This window comes from Saccostrea cucullata, unplaced genomic scaffold, assembly GCF_032062105.1.
Source record: "Saccostrea cucullata isolate Sc308-1 unplaced genomic scaffold, CSIRO_AGI_Scuc_v1 ctg2106, whole genome shotgun sequence".
NCBI lineage: Eukaryota > Metazoa > Mollusca > Bivalvia > Ostreida > Ostreidae > Saccostrea > Saccostrea cuccullata.
In genome coordinates this window covers 245870-265229 of record NW_026930315.1, presented here as the reverse complement: position 1 = coordinate 265229, position 19360 = coordinate 245870, and the positions used below count along the sequence as shown (strand labels likewise).

Genomic DNA, 19360 nt, shown 5'->3' with positions numbered 1-19360 from the left:
GCCCAGTGGTTCTGGAGAAGAAGATTTTTAAAGATTTTTCCTATATATTCCTATGTAAAACTTGGGTCGGCCATTTTGACCCCACCCTTGCCCCGGGGGTCATGATTTGAACAAACTTGAATCTGCACTACCTGAGGATGATTCCACATGAGTTTCATCTTTCCTGGCCCAGCGGTTCTGGAGAAGAAGATTTTTAAAAAATGTCATTAATTTTTAACAAATTCATGATTATCTCCCCTTGGAAAAGGGCGTGGCCCTTCATTTGAACAAACTTGAATTCCCTTCACCCAAGGATGCTTTGTGCCAAGTTTGGTTGAAATTGGCCGAGTGGTTCTTGAGAAGAAGTTGAAAATGTGAAAAGTTTACAGACAGACGGACAGACAGACGGACAGACGGACGCCGGACAAAATGTGATCAGAAAAGCTCACTTGAGCCTTCGGCTCAGGTGAGCTAAAAAGTTAACCTCGCTGTTGTTCAATCATCATTAACACAATTTCTCTTTCCAAGATTTACTAAGTTATTTAAGACATGGCATCATAATAATGCAGTGAACTTAAAAATATATTGCCAATGAGCATTAAATTATATATTTTTATTACACACTTAGTAATAAATACAGGTTTTTTGCATATGCGATATGGCTGACGTCACAATAGCCGTATCAGCCCTGCAGGGCTGATATGGATTTGCGGGGCTGATAACCTATATCAGCCCAGCAAATACATATCAGCCCTGCAGGGCTGATACGGCTATTGTGATGTCAATATCACACCCTTAGTAAATTAAACCACAAAAACAGTACTTGTGATCGTATACAATTTTTGGTGGGTTCATATTCTCTTAATTTTAACTTTTTGAAAATAAGGTTAATCTTAATTTACAAATACATGTAATAGATTATTTTAAATTACGGATCGAGTGCATTGAAATAGAAGTAGAAACAAACCCAAATCGTATGAGACAATAGATCATGTATATTTCTGTAAGAAGTCCATGCATGATTATTTACTTATTTTCTTCTCAACTTAATGTGTTCTGTATTTTATTACTAAGTATATGTAATAAATATAATAAAACATACCCTTTTCCACATCACATCCTGTATCAGCCCTCGACCAATATCAGCCCTCGGGCCTTCGGCCCTCTGGCTGATATTGGTGTCTCGGGCTGATACAGGATGTGATATGGAAAAGGGTATGTATTATTCTCTATATACATTTTTAAAAATCAATCACTATTCGTAATCTATACTTTTTATGGGGCTTATATTTTTTTGTCCTGTCTGCTTATCTGTTTACCCGTTTTTCTGTCTGCCTTTTGTCAACTTTAACCTTCGCCATAACTTTTGAACCATGATAGATATAGACTTCATATTTGGTATGCATACACCACTAATTAAACTCTTTCACATGACACCAAGGTTGATGACCATGTGACCTAGACAGTGACCTATTTAACTATGTGCTAAAAATAGCTTTTTTGACGTTTGCCATATTTTTTTAACATAGAAGATAGAGACTTCATATTTGGTATGCATACTCAACTGATTAAGTTCTTTCAAATGCGAATGACCTTAACTGTGACCTGTATGTTAAAAAATAACTTTTTCGAACTTTGTTGATGCTGGTCGCATAGTGTTTTACAAACAGATCTTGTTTTCATTTATATTTTAGTAAGTCATTGCAAGGGTAACTCAAAATTATTTTATTGTTAATGAACACGTACACTGGTATAGTAAACCATATACTTGTAGGAATATTGCTTTATGGCTGATGTAAAACACATAAATAATTTTTTGACAAATATAGAAATAGTATATTCACAATTCATTTGTCAATTTCATCTTTCAGAATGATAATCATTTAAAACTATTCGTAATCTATACTTTTTATGGGGCTTATATTTTTTTGTCCTGTCTGCTTATCTGTTTACCCGTTTTTCTGTCTGCCTTTTGTCAACTTTAACCTTCGCCATAACTTTTGAACCATGATAGATATAGACTTCATATTTGGTATGCATACACCACTAATTAAACTCTTTCACATGACACCAAGGTTGATGACCATGTGACCTAGACTGTGACCTATTTAACTATGTGCTAAAAATAGCTTTTTTGACGTTTGCCATATTTTTTTAACATAGAAGATAGAGACTTCATATTTGGTATGCATACTCAACTGATTAAGTTCTTTCAAATGCGAATGACCTTAACTGTGACCTGTATGTTAAAAAATAACTTTTTCGAACTTTGTTGATGCTGGTCGCATAGTGTTTTACAAACAGATCTTGTTTTCATTTATATTTTAGTAAGTCATTGCAAGGGTAACTCAAAATTATTTTAGTGTTAATGAACACGTACACTGGTATAGTAAACCATATACTTGTAGGAATATTGCTTTATGGCTGATGTAAAACACATAAATAATTTTTTGACAAATATAGAAATAGTATATTCACAATTCATTTGTCAATTTCATCTTTCAGAATGATAATCATTTAAAAAATAATTATTCATTTTAGCTGCTTGGTAATACATGTAAGTTAACAAAGTGACTCGATGAGGAAGTATCAACAAACTGAGAAACAACATTGTATCATTATGCAAGAATGAAATGTAATTGTAGATATAAAGAAGTCTGTCTCTTTCGAGCTCAGGCATAACTGTACAGTTTCATGTAACTGATCTCTTTCTATCTGTAATGCTTCCTTGTTTTCTATCACTCTTCCAAACCATTGTCATCAACATCACTATCCGATTCATCTATAATGTCCTGGACGTCAGAGGCGTCCTCCAGTGTTGTAGTCCAGTTACGAACCCCTTTCACCAACTCCTGATGACGCCCGAAAGAGAGGTACCATACAACACTGGTTGCATGACCACACATTCCAACGACTCTAGTCCCAGCTTTACATTTGCAGTACCACCCATCCACCACTCCATCACTGAAACTAACCCAGCATCTGTACTGTTTAGCAGCTATATGTCTGCTTTGAATCTTAGCACTAACCAACCCAGGAATGTCATCACTAATGCAGATTTCAAATCCACCATCTTCATCAATGTGCTCTTTAGCATAGGAATGGGCCATGCGAAGTTGATATACTCCAAGAGTAAGTTGGCGCAATTCAGTCTCTTCATAGCATGGGAAATCTGGGGCAACATTCTCTGCATCAACTTTAGTCCAACGCAGCCCTCTTCTGTCAAGTCCCTCAGTTTCCACGCGTTCCTGTAAATGCAAAAAGGTTATTGTGCAAGTTAAAGTCTTTTACTAATTCAGAGTAATAGGAAATAGAAACATTCAACTCTTTTTTTATTTCATCAACTAGATATAACTATTTTAATGTTTAGTTCAGAGTAAGTTTTGTCCTTGACCTAAAGACAACAATGAACATGCCATATATGCATCATTATAAAACTACGAAAATATATATTTACCTGTAATGTGTTGATTCTTTCTGAAAGGTGAAGCATTTTTGCAGCAAGGTTGTTTGTCTTCATCGGATGATACACTAAGTGGTGGCCTGTACTTATTGCACAGTGCCGCCACAATTCTCACATAGTCACCAATAAATGGGATTTGCGAGTTTGGTAACGTTTTAGCTAAATACTGCCACTGTTTCAGTCGCCCATTTGTTGCTTCTACAATCCAACGAACCTGAAAAATAAAAAATAGAATGCTTAATAAAACGTACAACAGTTTTCTTCTATTTCTGCTCAATCTATAATAATATCATTGTATTTCATATGCAAAGTAATAATTATGTTATAGCTAATTGGTAAAAATATGACTCTAAATACAATGTAAATATATTTACATTAAAAGAAAATACTATAATACCTTTGTCACGACTCGAGACAAGTTAGAATCAGATGTGGAGAGCTGCTTGGATCCCCTTTTCATGAAAGCAGGCATCTCCATCCTGATTCCAATGTCTTCCAACAAATCCTGGGCGTCCCTGAAACCACGGTCGACAACAAAGACATCATCTTCCTGAATCCAGCTCCTGATCTCCTCAGCATTACTATAAATCATGTGTTTTAGGATGTTGGCGTCATTATTCTTTGTGTCAGCCAGATAGGGCCCAAGAACCGATACAATGTATCCACTCGTTGTTACCACGATCATTGGTTTTACCAGGGGCCTATGTTTGTATAAACTGTATGATCGTCGTGCAAAAGCAAAATTTGAACTTTTCTGTATGTAGACATACGTTCCATCCAAAACCAAGATTGCAGGGTTTGTCGTGATGTCGTGGGTCAAAAGATCCCTAGCTAGCTCACGAGTGTGGTTGTGAATGACTTCTTCACGTGTAACATGCTGAAATCCAAGATTGGATGGCACGAAGTCTTTCATAAGCGCTGCTCTGGCAGATGCAATAGCTCGTCGAACCTGAAAAATGAGATACTTCTAAGTTAAAAAAATACTAGTAGATACATGTAAAAGATGTCCTGTTTCAAAATGTGAGATAGAAATATACATAAATATACATGTACATACATGTATATACAATGTTTACTTGTATACAATTTTTATAACATTACTTAAAAGTCTTACTTGAAACTTAGTCATGCCAAATAAAACGGCAAGCATTTTGTTTGAAAGGGCTGATCTCAGTTTCATCAACAGGATGGCTACACAAGTCCTCTTGCTTCGATTTTTGGAGGAGTTGATACTGGTAATTGTTGAGACAATGTCATGAAATTCAAGACGAGAAAATCCTGTCAGCACTTGATAGTCACTGTCGTCTAGGCTGCCTTCATCATCAAAGTCAAGCCTCGATTGCTGAAACGCTTTATCTCGCAATTCCTAAAATATTTTAAAATATTTTCATCATAAATGCTTTATTGTCATCATTAATGTTATTAGTAATCCAATATATCCGGTATAATATATTGTGTATGACCAAGTTGGAAATAATAAATGATACCTTGATTAGATTGGTGATGAAAGTTTTGTTCAGTGTCGTGCTCTCACTCGTCTTAATCTGCTCCATAGCTTCATCAGTCATTTTCCCATTTTCCAAATGTCGAGTACAACACCTTGCACCAGACGGGATAATTATCCCTCGACTGATGAATACAAACATACGAACATGATGGGAAACTGTAACAAGTTTGGGTCCCGGTTTCTTCCAAACAAGGCAGTAACCATGGCTTTGGGTTGTTGATGGAATTGGCAGGGGAACGGAAGGAGGACTATGAAATGAGAGTCTAGTTTTCTTTGGATTTGGTGATGCGTAAGTTGGATCCTCTTTTTCCTCCTGGGGAGCTGGCCTTGATAATGTGAGTCCAGTGGCAAAAGATTTATTCTTTTTCCTACACTTATGGCGACACTTATTACACAATACGTCTGAGTCTTCCACATTTACAGAAAAATGTTTCTGTAAAACAGAAAGAAATAAAGTAGCTGGCCGTCGTTCATCCTGGGGGATCTTCTTGTTGCACAGAGCACACTTATATCGTCTCTCATCCATCCTTTTAAAAAATAATTAAATCAATAAGTCAAAAGGTCCACGTCATCATGGTCATCTTCATCGATTAAATTTTGAAAATGATCGTAATACATCATGATTTACAGACATACACAATAAGCTGAATTTTAGCTATTATATGTACCCTCATTTGTAATGATCAGACAATTAAAAGAACAATTATAAGCCTGAAAATAAATATGGTTTATCAAAGAAAATCGACCCCATTTTAACACTTTTCAGCTTAACACACTCTTTTTAATTAAGAATTTTTTCTGGGTTAGTGTAAGAGTGATGATTTATTAATTAATTTCTAATTAATTAATAAATATCAGATTATTTTGTATTCTATTTGTATATATTTTTATTTCAGCTTATTAGATAAGTGTATGGCCATTCAGGTGTAAGAGACAGTGCTACCCTGTTATTTGCCTTTAGGGTTATAATTAAGGTCCTGGCCATAAGTTCTATAAGTCATTTGTTTCTATTGGGTTTTAGTTTTGTGTTCTAGTGTTTTATTGGTTTGTCAAATTCCCTCCAAAGTGTTCTTGGTCTTTCTGGTCATTCTTTGTCCAGATTGTTGATAGAGAGGTTCCATTAATTTGGTTGTGACAGAATTTGACCAATTGACTATTGACTTAGACTCTCTTCATCTTCTGGTAAGTTAATATTTATTTACTAACTTTAACATATCTTTAATATAAAGTTCATTAAATGTGAAATCTGTAATTTCTGCAATATTAATTTCCATAGCACTTTTGCACAGTAAGAGAGATTGTGGAAGTCAGATTTTTACTTAGTTATTAGCAGTAAAGTTAAAGGTATTTTTATGATCCAGATAATATGTACATATGTGTTTTATGATCAGAGAATTATGTAAGGTTTATGATAATTTATAGTTATCATCTGGACTCCCAGCCATATACTGTAGTTGTGTGATAAACCATATGGGAGCTTGCCTATTCCCTCAGAATGGTATGCTATTGTTTTTATGATTTATTGTTTATAAGAAAAAGGTACATAATGTCTATGAAGATATTATAGCTTTAATAGTAATATATATTTTGTTGTAAAGTATTTTAATTGTATGCACAAAGTGTAAATTCTAAGGGAGTATTATATTGTGTGTAATGAATGTAAAAGTTATCTCCCTTTATGCAGTATTGTGTATAATATTGAATTGTGCATTAATGATTTTATGATTTTACTCAATATTGTTATTATTTATTTCAGGGCAATAGTGAATATATTTATATCTACAACCATTAATAAACAGTGTGTCGAACCCTGACAGGTGTTTTCGTTATTTACGATTCCATAACCCTGTTACAAATTTGGCGCCCACGTTGGGACCCTTGGGATAGACAGTGCAGTGAGACCCTTGGGACAGACAGTGAGACCCTCTCTGCAACAACCAGCAGCCTAACGCCATTTCTGATACCCATAGTGAACAGTCTGCCTGACCAGTGTCCGTCCTATAGTGTATGTCGTATTCATGGATGGACGGACTGTGATGTGATGTGTGATGTACGTGTACCATATGTTACAATGATGTAGTGACAGTGTCGTGAGTGACTGTAGTACCGGTACGTACATATCCGTCGAGATCACCTCTGCGGGGTACATATCCGTCAAGACCACTTTTGGACAATTTGGTGACTCATCATTCATTTTGTGTGTTATTTGTGTTTTGTGCTTTGTGTTTGTGCCATATATGGTGTGTATTTTCTACAAGTGATATTATCAGCTGATTGGTGAGTGTTACTGTTAGAATATTGTTTACCTGTATACTTAGAGCTCTATAATTATTTTTTTTTTCATTTCTTTGCTTGCAAGCCTATTGTATTTTTGAAATTTACATATTTTTTTGGGTACCCTTGGTATTGAAAATTTTTTGATTAATTTAGTTTTAAGTGTAAAGGTTAATTTTAAAAGTTTGACAGCTGAGTGCCAGATTGGTAAGTGAGGTATCACACATTCACTTATCCAGAGATCCAGGTACCCTTGAATTACTAAAATGTAAGTAAATTAATTAATAATTCTATCTCTTTTGACAGTGACTTTTTGACAAATATATATTACAGACATTCCAGTTGAATAGTTGAATACAGTTTTCTTGGTAAAGTGTTTGTATTTGTGTGCAGGTGAATTATATCCTTTGGTTCTAAGTTGTGCAGTTTTCAGAGTTGTTGGAGGGTTGATTTAAACAAGTTTTATTATTGCATTTGTTTGTTTTACTGATTAGTGTAGTGCCCACCTTATACTTTATTGATTTTCATTTATTTAGTACTTAATTTACATCGGGTTCGTTCCGCTATTTGATCGAGATCGGTTTTCTTTTTCCGATTGCGCATTTCCGATCGAGCTCGAAATCCGCGTTATTTATTTTGACCGGAAGTAAGTTTAGACAACGTGATTTGGTAAACAAATATTGAAATTTGCCTTATTTTCCCAGTGTTTGTCGTTCATTATTCATTTCAAGTAATTTGAAGTACAGCAACAAGGGTATTGAAAGTCATTATCTCTTTCAGGTAATTATTTTGCGTCAAATTGTCTTTATTTCAGCCTTTGAATTTCAGTCAGCTGATTTTTGATTTCATTCAATAGAACATATCATTATTCATTCGTTGAAATATCTAGTACTCAATTGAAATATATCTTGAGTTTATTTGAAAAGCATTCATAGTAATACATATTTACTAGGGAACTACCTATCAGCAATATTCATTCGTTTTAAATATTTGAAACAAGCCCATTTTATTAGTTTATAGTTCTGTCATGAACTCCCACCTGTAAATAATATTTTGTTATTTGTTACTCCCCCATTGATTAGTTCATGCTGAACTACCCTCCTATTCTGATTATATTTTTGTTTATTTCATCATTACTGTACAACATGCCGAAATCCGAAGGAGACGCAAGTAAAACAGATACTTCACCTGAGACAGAAGCTGATAAAGGAGCTACGGCTAGCCAAGTATCAGAGAATGAGTGGAAAAGTCTGTACGCCACGTTGGAGAAAATGAAGATAAAACCAGACAGCTTCACATCATGGTTAGCTTCACAGGAAGATCAGCCACAGGCTAAGAAGGAACTGAAATTTCCTACCACACAAGCACCAACATTGCCACCACCATTACCTACCGGCTCTTACTATAAAGCACCTTTGAGGATCTCAGTGTTTTCTGGTGATGAAAAGGACTCATATGAACTGTGGAAGTATGAGGTTGTTTGTCTCATGAAAGAGTCTCATTCTGAGGAGTCCATTCTTCAAGCCATCAGACGTTCCGTCAAAGGGGAAGCAGCCAAAGTCATCATGAGATTAGGTGTAGGTGTAAGTGTGCAAGAAATCCTGTGTAAGTTGGACAGTATTTATGGAAACGTGTTGGAGAAAGAGGATATTTTGGCTGAATTCTACAGCGCGAAACAAAAGGATGACGAGACTTGTTCCGCATGGAGTTGCCGTCTTGAGGATATTTTATGCAAGGCGATGAAGATGGGTAAAGTTCAGAATAGTGCAGCAAATGAGATGCTTCGCACCATGTTTTACAAAGGACTCAGACACGACTTGAAAGATATTTGCGGACACCTGTACCATTCGATCAACGACTTCGACAAGTTACGGGTAGAAATTAGGAAAATTGAGACTGAACATCCAGCTCAAGGAAAAGTCAAGTCAAAGCCAGCAATTGCCAAAGCAGGAGTATCTCAGCCTGAGACAACGAGCACTTTGGATAGTAAATTTGAAGCCCTGCAGGCTCAAATTAATCAGCTGAGAACGACACAAGAATCCTACTACAATCCCCCCTCTTATGGATCTAGAAACTTCAGAGGAGAACAACCCTATCAGAGAGGAAGAAGGCAATTCTCAGGTCGTGGTAGAGTTTATACTCCCAGAATGCCTGAACCAAGAGTCTCTGATGTTGATCAAGGACAACAGATGCCTCGGAGGAGCGGTAGTGTTGTATGTTACAAATGTGGTCAGGAGGGCCACATCGCAGTTGGTTGTCGTGTAAGGGTAGACCACAGGAGGAATTTAAACTACAGATGGCCGAATCCTGGGGACAAGGGTCTGGCCGACAACACCGTGGTCCCACCAGCTCGCAAATAGTAGGGACAGCCAATGAAGTACAAGTGGCTATAAATGGAATATCATGTTTGGCATTACTCGATACTGGTGCAACTGTTTCTACAATATCCCAGTCATTTTATACTACACATCTGCAGGGAACAACAGAGTTGCATCCATTAGATGAGCAGATAGATATTGAGTGTGCAGATGGGCAGTTGATGCCTTACATGGGATTTGTTATAGTAGACTTAGCCACTTATGGACTTTCATCTATTGATGTTTTGAAACAGTGCTTATTTTTGGTTGTTCCTGATAGCAAGTACAATTCACGAGTACCAGTACTTTTAGGTACCAATCTACTGGATAACCTGATGAAGATTACAAAGTCAGAGTATGGTACCAGATTTCTACAGAAAGCGGATATACACACTCCTTGGTATTTGACGTTCAGATGTCTTACCTTGAGGAACAGACAACTAGAGAGAAACAGAAACAGATTAGCGGTACTGAAGTCAGCTGAGTCATCCAGAATCCTTATTCCACCAAATGGAAAGGTATTGATAAATGCCTACATGGATAAGAAGATTCCATATAAGAGAATGCTGACAATGATTCATGCTACTTCAGGTTCCTGCATTCCTTCAGATCTGGATATTACTCCCAGTCTGCATTATTATGATTTTGAGGATGCCAACCCTGTACTGGTTGAAGTCAACAACGTAACAACCCAGACTGTGTCTGTTGTACCTAAGGCGCTGTTATGTGAGATGCAGCCAGTTACATTAGTAGATCTACCATCTACCAGCTCAGATGCACCATGTAGATTGGACACTATTTTGGAGAAGATCAACTTATCTGATACTTTGTCTGAAGAAGAGAGACAGAGCTGCGAGAGGATCATAAGTGAGTATCAAGATGTTTTCTCCACAGGATCTACAGACATTGGTACAACGAATGAAGTATTCCATCATATTGAACTATCCGATTCGACACCATTCAAACAGCGTTATAGGCGTATACCACCTGCCATGATAGAGGAAGTGAGAACACACATTAAAGAATTGCTTGCTAGTGGAGTGATAAGACCTTCCCACTCACCATTCTCATCTAACGTGGTATTGGTAAGGAAGCATGATGGTACGTTGAGAATGTGTGTTGACTACCGGCAACTGAACTCACGGACAGTTAGGGATAACTACGCGTTACCACGGGTTGATGAAATCCTGGATTTCCTTTCTGGTAATCGCTTCTTCACTGTCCTTGACATGAAATCTGGGTATCACCAGATAGAGATTTTAGAGAAGCACAAACAAAGGACAGCCTTTACAGTTGGTCCGCTAGGCTTTTTCGAGTTCAACAAAATGCCCTTTGGACTCGCTAATGCTCCGGCGACTTATCAGAGACTACAAGAGCAGTGTCTTGGAGATCTTCATTTAAAAATTTGTTATATATATCTTGATGATGTTATAATCTTTTCCAGGACAATTGAGGAACACCTTGACCGCCTCAGACTTGTTTTTGATAGGTTTAGGAAGTTCGGACTGAAGCTGTCTCCTAAGAAGTGTCATTTCATGATGAAAAGGGTTAAGTATATTGGACATATTATTTCAGAGGACGGGGTGCAGGCCGACCCAGAAAAGGTAAGTAAAGTTCTAAACTGGTCCAAACCTAAGACTCCTGAAGAGGTTAGACAATTTCTCGGATTTTCAGGATATTATAGGAAATTCATACGTGACTTCTCTAAGATTGCGCGTCCCTTAATCGACATTATGGCCACTGGTAAGAAGTCAAGAGGAAAAAAGGCACCTCCATCAAGTTGGCATTGGGGACCAGATCAAGATGCTGCATTCAGCAGACTTAAGGAATGTCTAACAGAAGCCCCAGTTCTAGGATATCCTGATTTTAGAAAACCCTTCGAACTTCACACAGATGCTAGCCTCAGTGGACTCGGAGCTGTGTTATATCAGGATCAAGACGGAACAAAGAGAGTCATTGCCTATGCCAGTAGGGGTCTGACAAAGTCGGAGAGGAATTATCCCATTCACAAGCTGGAGTTCCTTGCTCTTAAATGGGCAGTTACAGAGAAATTTTCGGACTACTTGACTGGAACCCAATTCTCTGTATTTACCGACAACAATCCCCTCACTTACGTGCTGACTACAGCCAAGTTAGACGCCACTGGACACAGATGGATAGCTGCGTTATCCTCGTATAACTTCAGTATCACCTATAAACCAGGTAAGTCAAACATAGATGCTGATATTTTGTCTAGGTTACCAGCACAGACAGAGACGCTTGATGCTGAAGCTGTTCGAGCCATTACAGACTCAGGAGAAAAGCAGCCTTATATCCAGACACTCCCTGTTTCACCTGCTGTTTGCCAACAGTTGCAGATACCTATAATAGATGACAATGGCAGTCATATTGATCTGAAACAGATCCAGAAGGAAGATCCATACATTGCATCTGTCATAGACTATGTTAGAGAAGGAAAGAGACCTCCAAGAAACTCAGCAAGGTGTGAAGCAGAGGCAATTCTACACCAGAATTATAAGAAGCTGAAGTTAGACGAAGGCATACTTGTAAGAGAAACACAGAGAGAGGGTACTACTCAGAAGCAGTTTGTTGTGCCATGTAAATACAGTGAAGTGATACTGCAACATTTACATAACAACATGGGCCACCCTGGAAGGGACAAGACAACAGCATTGGTTCGAGAAAGATTCTACTGGCCGAGAATGTATGCAGATATTTCCAAGTGGATAGACGAATGTGGGAGATGCATAAAGTTTAAGACACCAGACAATCAGAGGGCATCTTTGGTCAACATTGTAACAACAGAGCCACTAGAGTTAGTCTGTATGGATTACATGACCTTAGAACCATCCAAGGGGAACATACAGAATATCCTAGTAATGACTGACCATTTTACGAAGTTTACCATCGCCGTACCCACTAGGAACCAAACAGCCAAGACAACCGCTGATGCCATCTACAATGAATTTATCGTCCACTATGGAATACCACAGAAACTACATTCGGACCAAGGAGCAAACTTCTGTAGCAGCATCATAAAAGAACTTTGTCAAACATTTGGAATTTCTAAGTCTAGGACCACACCCTATCATCCTATGGGTAACGGAATTACTGAAAGGTTTAACCGAATACTCATCTCTATGTTAGGAACTTTAGACCCAGAGCAAAAACACAACTGGAAAAAATACATCTATCCATTAGTTCAGGCCTACAACTCAACTATTCATGACTCTACAGGATACTCGCCATATTTCCTTATGTTCGGCAGAGACCCCATTTTACCCATAGATCTCATATTTGGAATTGACAGAAATCAACCTTCAAAATCAACTTCTTCTTATATACAGAAACTGCAGAAGAATCTCCAAAATGCGTACCAACAGGCCCAAACTGCCCTCAAGAATTCACAAGGAAGACAGAAGTTATATTATGACACCAAAGTAAGAGGAAGTACTCTAAAAGAAGGAGATCGAGTTTTGATCAAGGTTGTAAAATTTGAGGGTAAACACAAGATTCAGGACAGATGGGAAGAACATCCATACATAATTATAGGGCAACCTAACAATTCAGTTCCTGTCTTTCAGGTGAAAAGAGAAGATGACCAAGGACGGACAAGGATTTTGCATAGAAACCTCTTATTACCCATTGGGTCCAAGCTCGCTTCACCTATTCCAGCACCTAGGCATAAACGTCCAGGGAAGCATAGACAAGACAGAGACACAGAGACAACACAGAATCAAAGTGATACAGAGGACCTAGACAGTGAGTATTGTTTCAGCACAGTAAATCACACAGTGCCATTGCAACATACATCCGCTGTAGATCAAGGTCAGAATGTTCCCACTGTTACTGGTGACGATCAGGAAGGTGAGGAGCACCTGGAGGATGGATCAGGGGAGGACGCTTCCAGTCAGAATATTGATGCATCTGATGATCCAGAGTCCAGCGCAGTTGATGATGCTGATGACGCTCATGACGAGAGCGCAGCTGATGATGCTGATGACGCACATGATGAGAGTGCAGTTGATGATTCAGATGATGATCTGAATACTACAAGTGTAAACAGTCCTGAACTTGAAGAAGATGATAACGACGAAGACGACGAAGAAGAAATGCCCAGAAGATCAGGTAGAATACGGAAGAAACCAGGTTGGATGGGTGATTTTATTTGCAAACAACAGGTTTTAGATTGGACAAAGAAGGCAGAATGTTTTAAAGAAATGGCGTCTGAATTGAAAGGTATGGACGAAGAGATGTCGAAGGTATTTTTGAAAATGATTACGGAGAAATTTTAATTTGAACTATGTTCTGATTTTAACGATTATTTTTCAGCAGTTATCGAGGTAAGCCTCCTTTAAATGACGTGGAAGTCATTTCAAAAGGAGGGGGAGTATGTAAGAGTGATGATTTATTAATTAATTTCTTATTAATTAATAAATATCAAATTATTTTGTATTCTATTTGTATATATTTTTTATTTCAGCTTATTAGATAAGTGTATGGCCATTCAGGTGTAACAGACAGTGCTACCCTGTTATTTGCCTTTAGGGTTATAATTAAGGTCCTGGCCATAAGTTCTATAAGTCATTTGTTTCTATTGGGTTTTAGTTTTGTGTTCTAGTGTTTTATTGGTTTGTCAAATTCCCTCCAAAGTGTTCTTGGTCTTTCTGGTCATTCTTTGTCCAGATTGTTGATAGAGAGGTTCCATTAATTTGGTTGTGACAGAATTTGACCAATTGACTATTGACTTAGACTCTCTTCATCTTCTGGTAAGTTAATATTTATTTACTAACTTTAACATATCTTTAATATAAAGTTCATTAAATGTGAAATCTGTAATTTCTGCAATATTAATTTCCATAGCACTTTTGCACAGTAAGAGAGATTGTGGAAGTCAGATTTTTACTTAGTTATTAGCAGTAAAGTTAAAGGTATTTTTATGATCCAGATAATATGTACATATGTGTTTTATGATCAGAGAATTATGTAAGGTTTATGATAATTTATAGTTATCATCTGGACTCCCAGCCATATACTGTAGTTGTGTGATAAACCATATGGGAGCTTGCCTATTCCCTCAGAATGGTATGCTATTGTTTTTATGATTTATTGTTTATAAGAAAAAGGTACATAATGTCTATGAAGATATTATAGCTTTAATAGTAATATATATTTTGTTGTAAAGTATTTTAATTGTATGCACAAAGTGTAAATTCTAAGGGAGTATTATATTGTGTGTAATGAATGTAAAAGTTATCTCCCTTTATGCAGTATTGTGTATAATATTGAATTGTGCATTAATGATTTTATGATTTTACTCAATATTGTTATTATTTATTTCAGGGCAATAGTGAATATATTTATATCTACAACCATTAATAAACAGTGTGTCGAACCCTGACAGGTGTTTTCGTTATTTACGATTCCATAACCCTGTTACATTAGCATGGTAAGGTTTCATTATTATTTTTTTTTATTGTTATTAAATTTTTATCGAGTTTATTTATTTGAATTTATATTGATCCACCTGGCCTCAATCCCGAATACAAATCCGATGTAAGACCCAACAAATGGAAAAAAGCCGGTATGCATTTTTATTTTTTTCTTGGTTTACCTATTTATTTACTTATTTTATAGTGTGTTGACCCCCCCCCCCCCCTCCTCACTATATCCCCCGAATTTGCATTTGCCTATGGTAAAAGTCTGTCATATGATCAATCAAATACTAGTTGATAATTTCAATTGAATTCATGCATATCATTGCCTCTTTTAAAGAATAGTATTATACATTTTAATTTCAATATTTCAGTATATTATATTTTATTTATACGTACTTAGGCCCAAACCAAACCATATATACAAAAAAAAAAAAAATAAATAAATAAAAAAATATAAATTCATATTTCCCAGAGAAAGAGAATTTATGCTTGTTGTATAAAATCGGCAAAAATTTTGAGTTACCCTGTACCTTCCTAAAATTGGAATTCCCCTTCTTGACATTTAGTGTAGAGTGGATGTTTTTATTTACAACATATCACGGTAAAACTGTATCGTCCTCGCCTATTATGGTTTTACGTTTTCAATACACAAGAAATGTAACACCATAAAAATGCAGATGCAGGAATTGCATTGCTATAATTATAATAAAAAGATAGTCCCTTAGCCACAGGCGTCATATACATGTAGATGATCTATACTGAAAGCTAGGATGGAACAGTCCCGTCTTAAATGTTCTTGCAATTTTCAAGGATTCCTTTAATCATAAACAAACGGTAGAGTCTATAACTTAACCCAGTCAACGCATCCGGAAAAATAATTTCCGATTTGGTTAATATATTATATATATATTGTATGCCGAACCCGATGCATTTTAATGATATTTTAGCGGGAAAAATAAATGTAGAGCAGTCCGAATATCATGGTTGATGAAAAGAAATATAAGAAAAGTACTTGAATGGAGTCATAGTGATGTTTCCACATGGACGAAGAAAGAGGGTATGTATAGAACTTATTATTTCATGTATGCATTCATTTTCTTACGATTTCTCTAACGTTACCTGGATACATGCACAGAGTCGGCAATCTTGTTAACAGGATCAATCTCCTAAACAACGGGCATACAGGAAAACTTGTCAACCAAAAGTTATTCCTTTTTAAGTCTTCTGATGAAATTTGAAAATTTTCCATTTTTGCACTGTTAATTTATAGCCCATTCGGGATATTATATCCCAAACGGACTATTATATCCCATTTGGGCGATTGGTCCCAACCTGATTAACATTTTTAAAAAAAGGACTACTGAGCATCAATTAACAACAATCAAGTCTGAAAAAAATAAGTAATTGTGATTGTTAAAAGTATAAAATAAGTAAGCCTGCCATTGCACAAAAAACTAGAAACCCCCTCAACAGATCATGCTCATAACAATCACAGACCATCAATATTCAGTTATTATCCCATGTTAGCCCCTTTATCCCGTGGATATGACTCATTGGATATTTTTTTCATATCCCACAGTTGTGACGTCACAATGGGTTTTGTTTTACAGTGATTTAAAAAGGAAACAATTACATATAGATATTGATAATTATATATGTATGAAACAAGGGAGAAAAAGAATTACCTATAATTTGTAGTTGGATATAATTTTTATCCTACTCGTTGTGTGTTTTGTAAAGGCTCGTTGATAAAAATCACACAATTGGTTGAATAAAAAGCATATTCAACTACAAATCATGGGAAATCCTATATAAACACTTGATAATCCAGTCACTATGCAACAACATAATGGGGTCAAAACAAAAAATACCCCTATCAATACACTACATAACATGGTCACTACACTGTTACCCTGATACTGCGCTACATAACCCAATCACTACACTACATAATCCAGTCACTACACAACATATCCCAGCCATTTTACTGCATAACCCAGTCACAACACAACATAAAACAGTCACTACACTGCATATCCCAGTCACTACACAACATAACCCAGTCACGACACTACATATCCCAGTCACTGCGCAACATAATCCAGTCACTACACAACATAACCCAGTCACTACACTACATATCCCAGTCACTGCACAACATAACCCAGTCACTACACAACACACCCCAGTCACTGCGCAACATAACCCAGTCAAAACACTACATATCCCAGTCACTACACAACATAACCCAGTCACTACACTACATAACCCAGTCACTACAATACATATCCCAGTCACTACACTACATAACCCAGTCACTACACAACATATCCCAGTCACTACACAACACATCCCAGTCACTACACTACATATCCCAGTCACTACAATACATATCCCAGTCACTACACAACATAACCTAGTCACTACAATACATAATCAAGTCACTACACTACATATCCCATTCACTAATCAACATATCTCAGTCACTACACTACATAAGCCAGTCACTGCACTACATAACCCAGTCACTATACAACATACCCTAGCCACTACACAACATATCCCAGTCACTAAACAACATATCCCAGTCACTTCAATACATAACCTAGTCACTACAATACATAATTCAGTCACTACACAACATATCCCATTCACTACACAACATATCCCAGTCACTACACAACATAACCTAGTCACTACACAACATGTCCCAGTCACTACACTACATATCCCAGTCACTACAATACATATCCCAGTCACTACAATACATAATCAAGTCACTACACTACATAATCCAGTCACTACACAACATATCCCTTTCATTACACAACATATCCCAGTCACTAAACAACATATCCCAGTCACTTCAATACATAACCTAGTCACTACAATACATAATCCAGTCACTACACAACATATCCCATTCACTACACATCATATCCCAGTCACTACACAACATAACCCAGTCACTACACAACATGTCCCAGTCACTGCACTACATAACCCAGTCACTACAATACATAATCCAGTCACTATAGAACATAACCCAGTCACTACACAACATATCCCAGTCAGTACACAACATAACCCAGTCACTTCACAACACATCCCAGTCACTTCACAACACATCCCAGTCACTGGGCAACATAACCCAGTCAATACACAACATACCCTAGCCACTACACAACATAATCCAGTCACTACACTACATATCCCAGTCACTACACTACATAATCCAGTCACTACACTACATAATCCAGTCACTACACAACACATCCCAGTCACTACACTACATATCCCAGTCACTACACAACATAACCCAGTCACTACAATACATATCCCAGTCACTACACAACGTAACCCAGTCACTACACAACATATCCCAGTCACTACACTACATAATCCAGTCACTACACTACATATCCCAGTCACTACAATACATATCCCAGTCACTACACTACATAACCCAGTCATTACACAACATATCCCAGTCACTACACAACATATCCCAGTCACTACAATACATATCCCAGTCACTACACTACATAATCCAGTCACTACACAACACATCCCAGTCACTGCACTACATAACCCAGTCACTACAACACATATCCCAGTCACTACGCTACATAACCCAGTCACTACACAACATAACCCAGTCACTACACTACATATCCCAGTCACTACACAACACATCCCAGTCACTAGACTACATATCCCAGTCACTACACAACATAACCCAGTCACTACACAACACACCCCAGTCACTACACTACATATCCCAGTCACTACACAACATAACCCAGTCACTACAATACATATCCCAGTCACTACACAACATAACCCAGTCACTACACAACACATCCCATTCACTACACAACATACCCAGTCATTACACAACATATCCCAGTCACTAAACAACATATCCCAGTCACTACAATACATATCCCAGTCACTACACTACATAATCCAGTCACTACACAACACATCCCAGTCACTGCACTACATAACCCAGTCACTACAACACATATCCCAGTCACTACAATACATAACCCAGTCACTACACAACATAACCCAGTCACTACACTACATAACCCAATCACTACACAACATATCCCAGTCCTTACACTACATATCCCAGTCACTACACAACATAACCCAGTCACTACACAACACACCCCAGTCACTACACTACATATCCCAGTCACTAGACAACACACCCCAGTCACTACACTACATATCCCAGTCACTACACAACATAACCCAGTCACTACAATACATATCCCAGTCACTAGACAACATAACCCAGTCACTACACAACACACCCCAGTCACTACACTAC

The 19360-nt window shown here is 37.2% G+C and overlaps 1 protein-coding gene and 1 long non-coding RNA gene across 2 annotated transcripts; one reads left to right on the top strand and one right to left on the bottom strand.

The window, feature by feature from the left end:
• Positions 1–2717: 2717 nt before the first annotated feature.
• On the bottom strand, positions 2718–4811 carry LOC134283681 (uncharacterized). The gene is made up of 4 exons (XM_062766171.1): positions 4557–4811; positions 3840–4391; positions 3510–3656; positions 2718–3227 (listed from the first exon to the last, which is right to left on the bottom strand). Exons 1-4 carry the CDS (start codon positions 4620–4622, stop codon positions 2718–2720), a joined length of 1275 nt encoding a protein of 424 aa, XP_062622155.1. The 5' UTR covers positions 4623–4811.
• A 937-nt stretch (positions 4812–5748) lies between these two features.
• Positions 5749–7933, top strand: LOC134283674 (uncharacterized). Its single transcript, XR_009995523.1, has 3 exons — positions 5749–6131; positions 6372–6447; positions 6706–7933. It is a non-coding gene; the product is annotated as an uncharacterized LOC134283674 (long non-coding RNA).
• The last annotated feature ends 11427 nt before the right edge of the window (positions 7934–19360 follow it).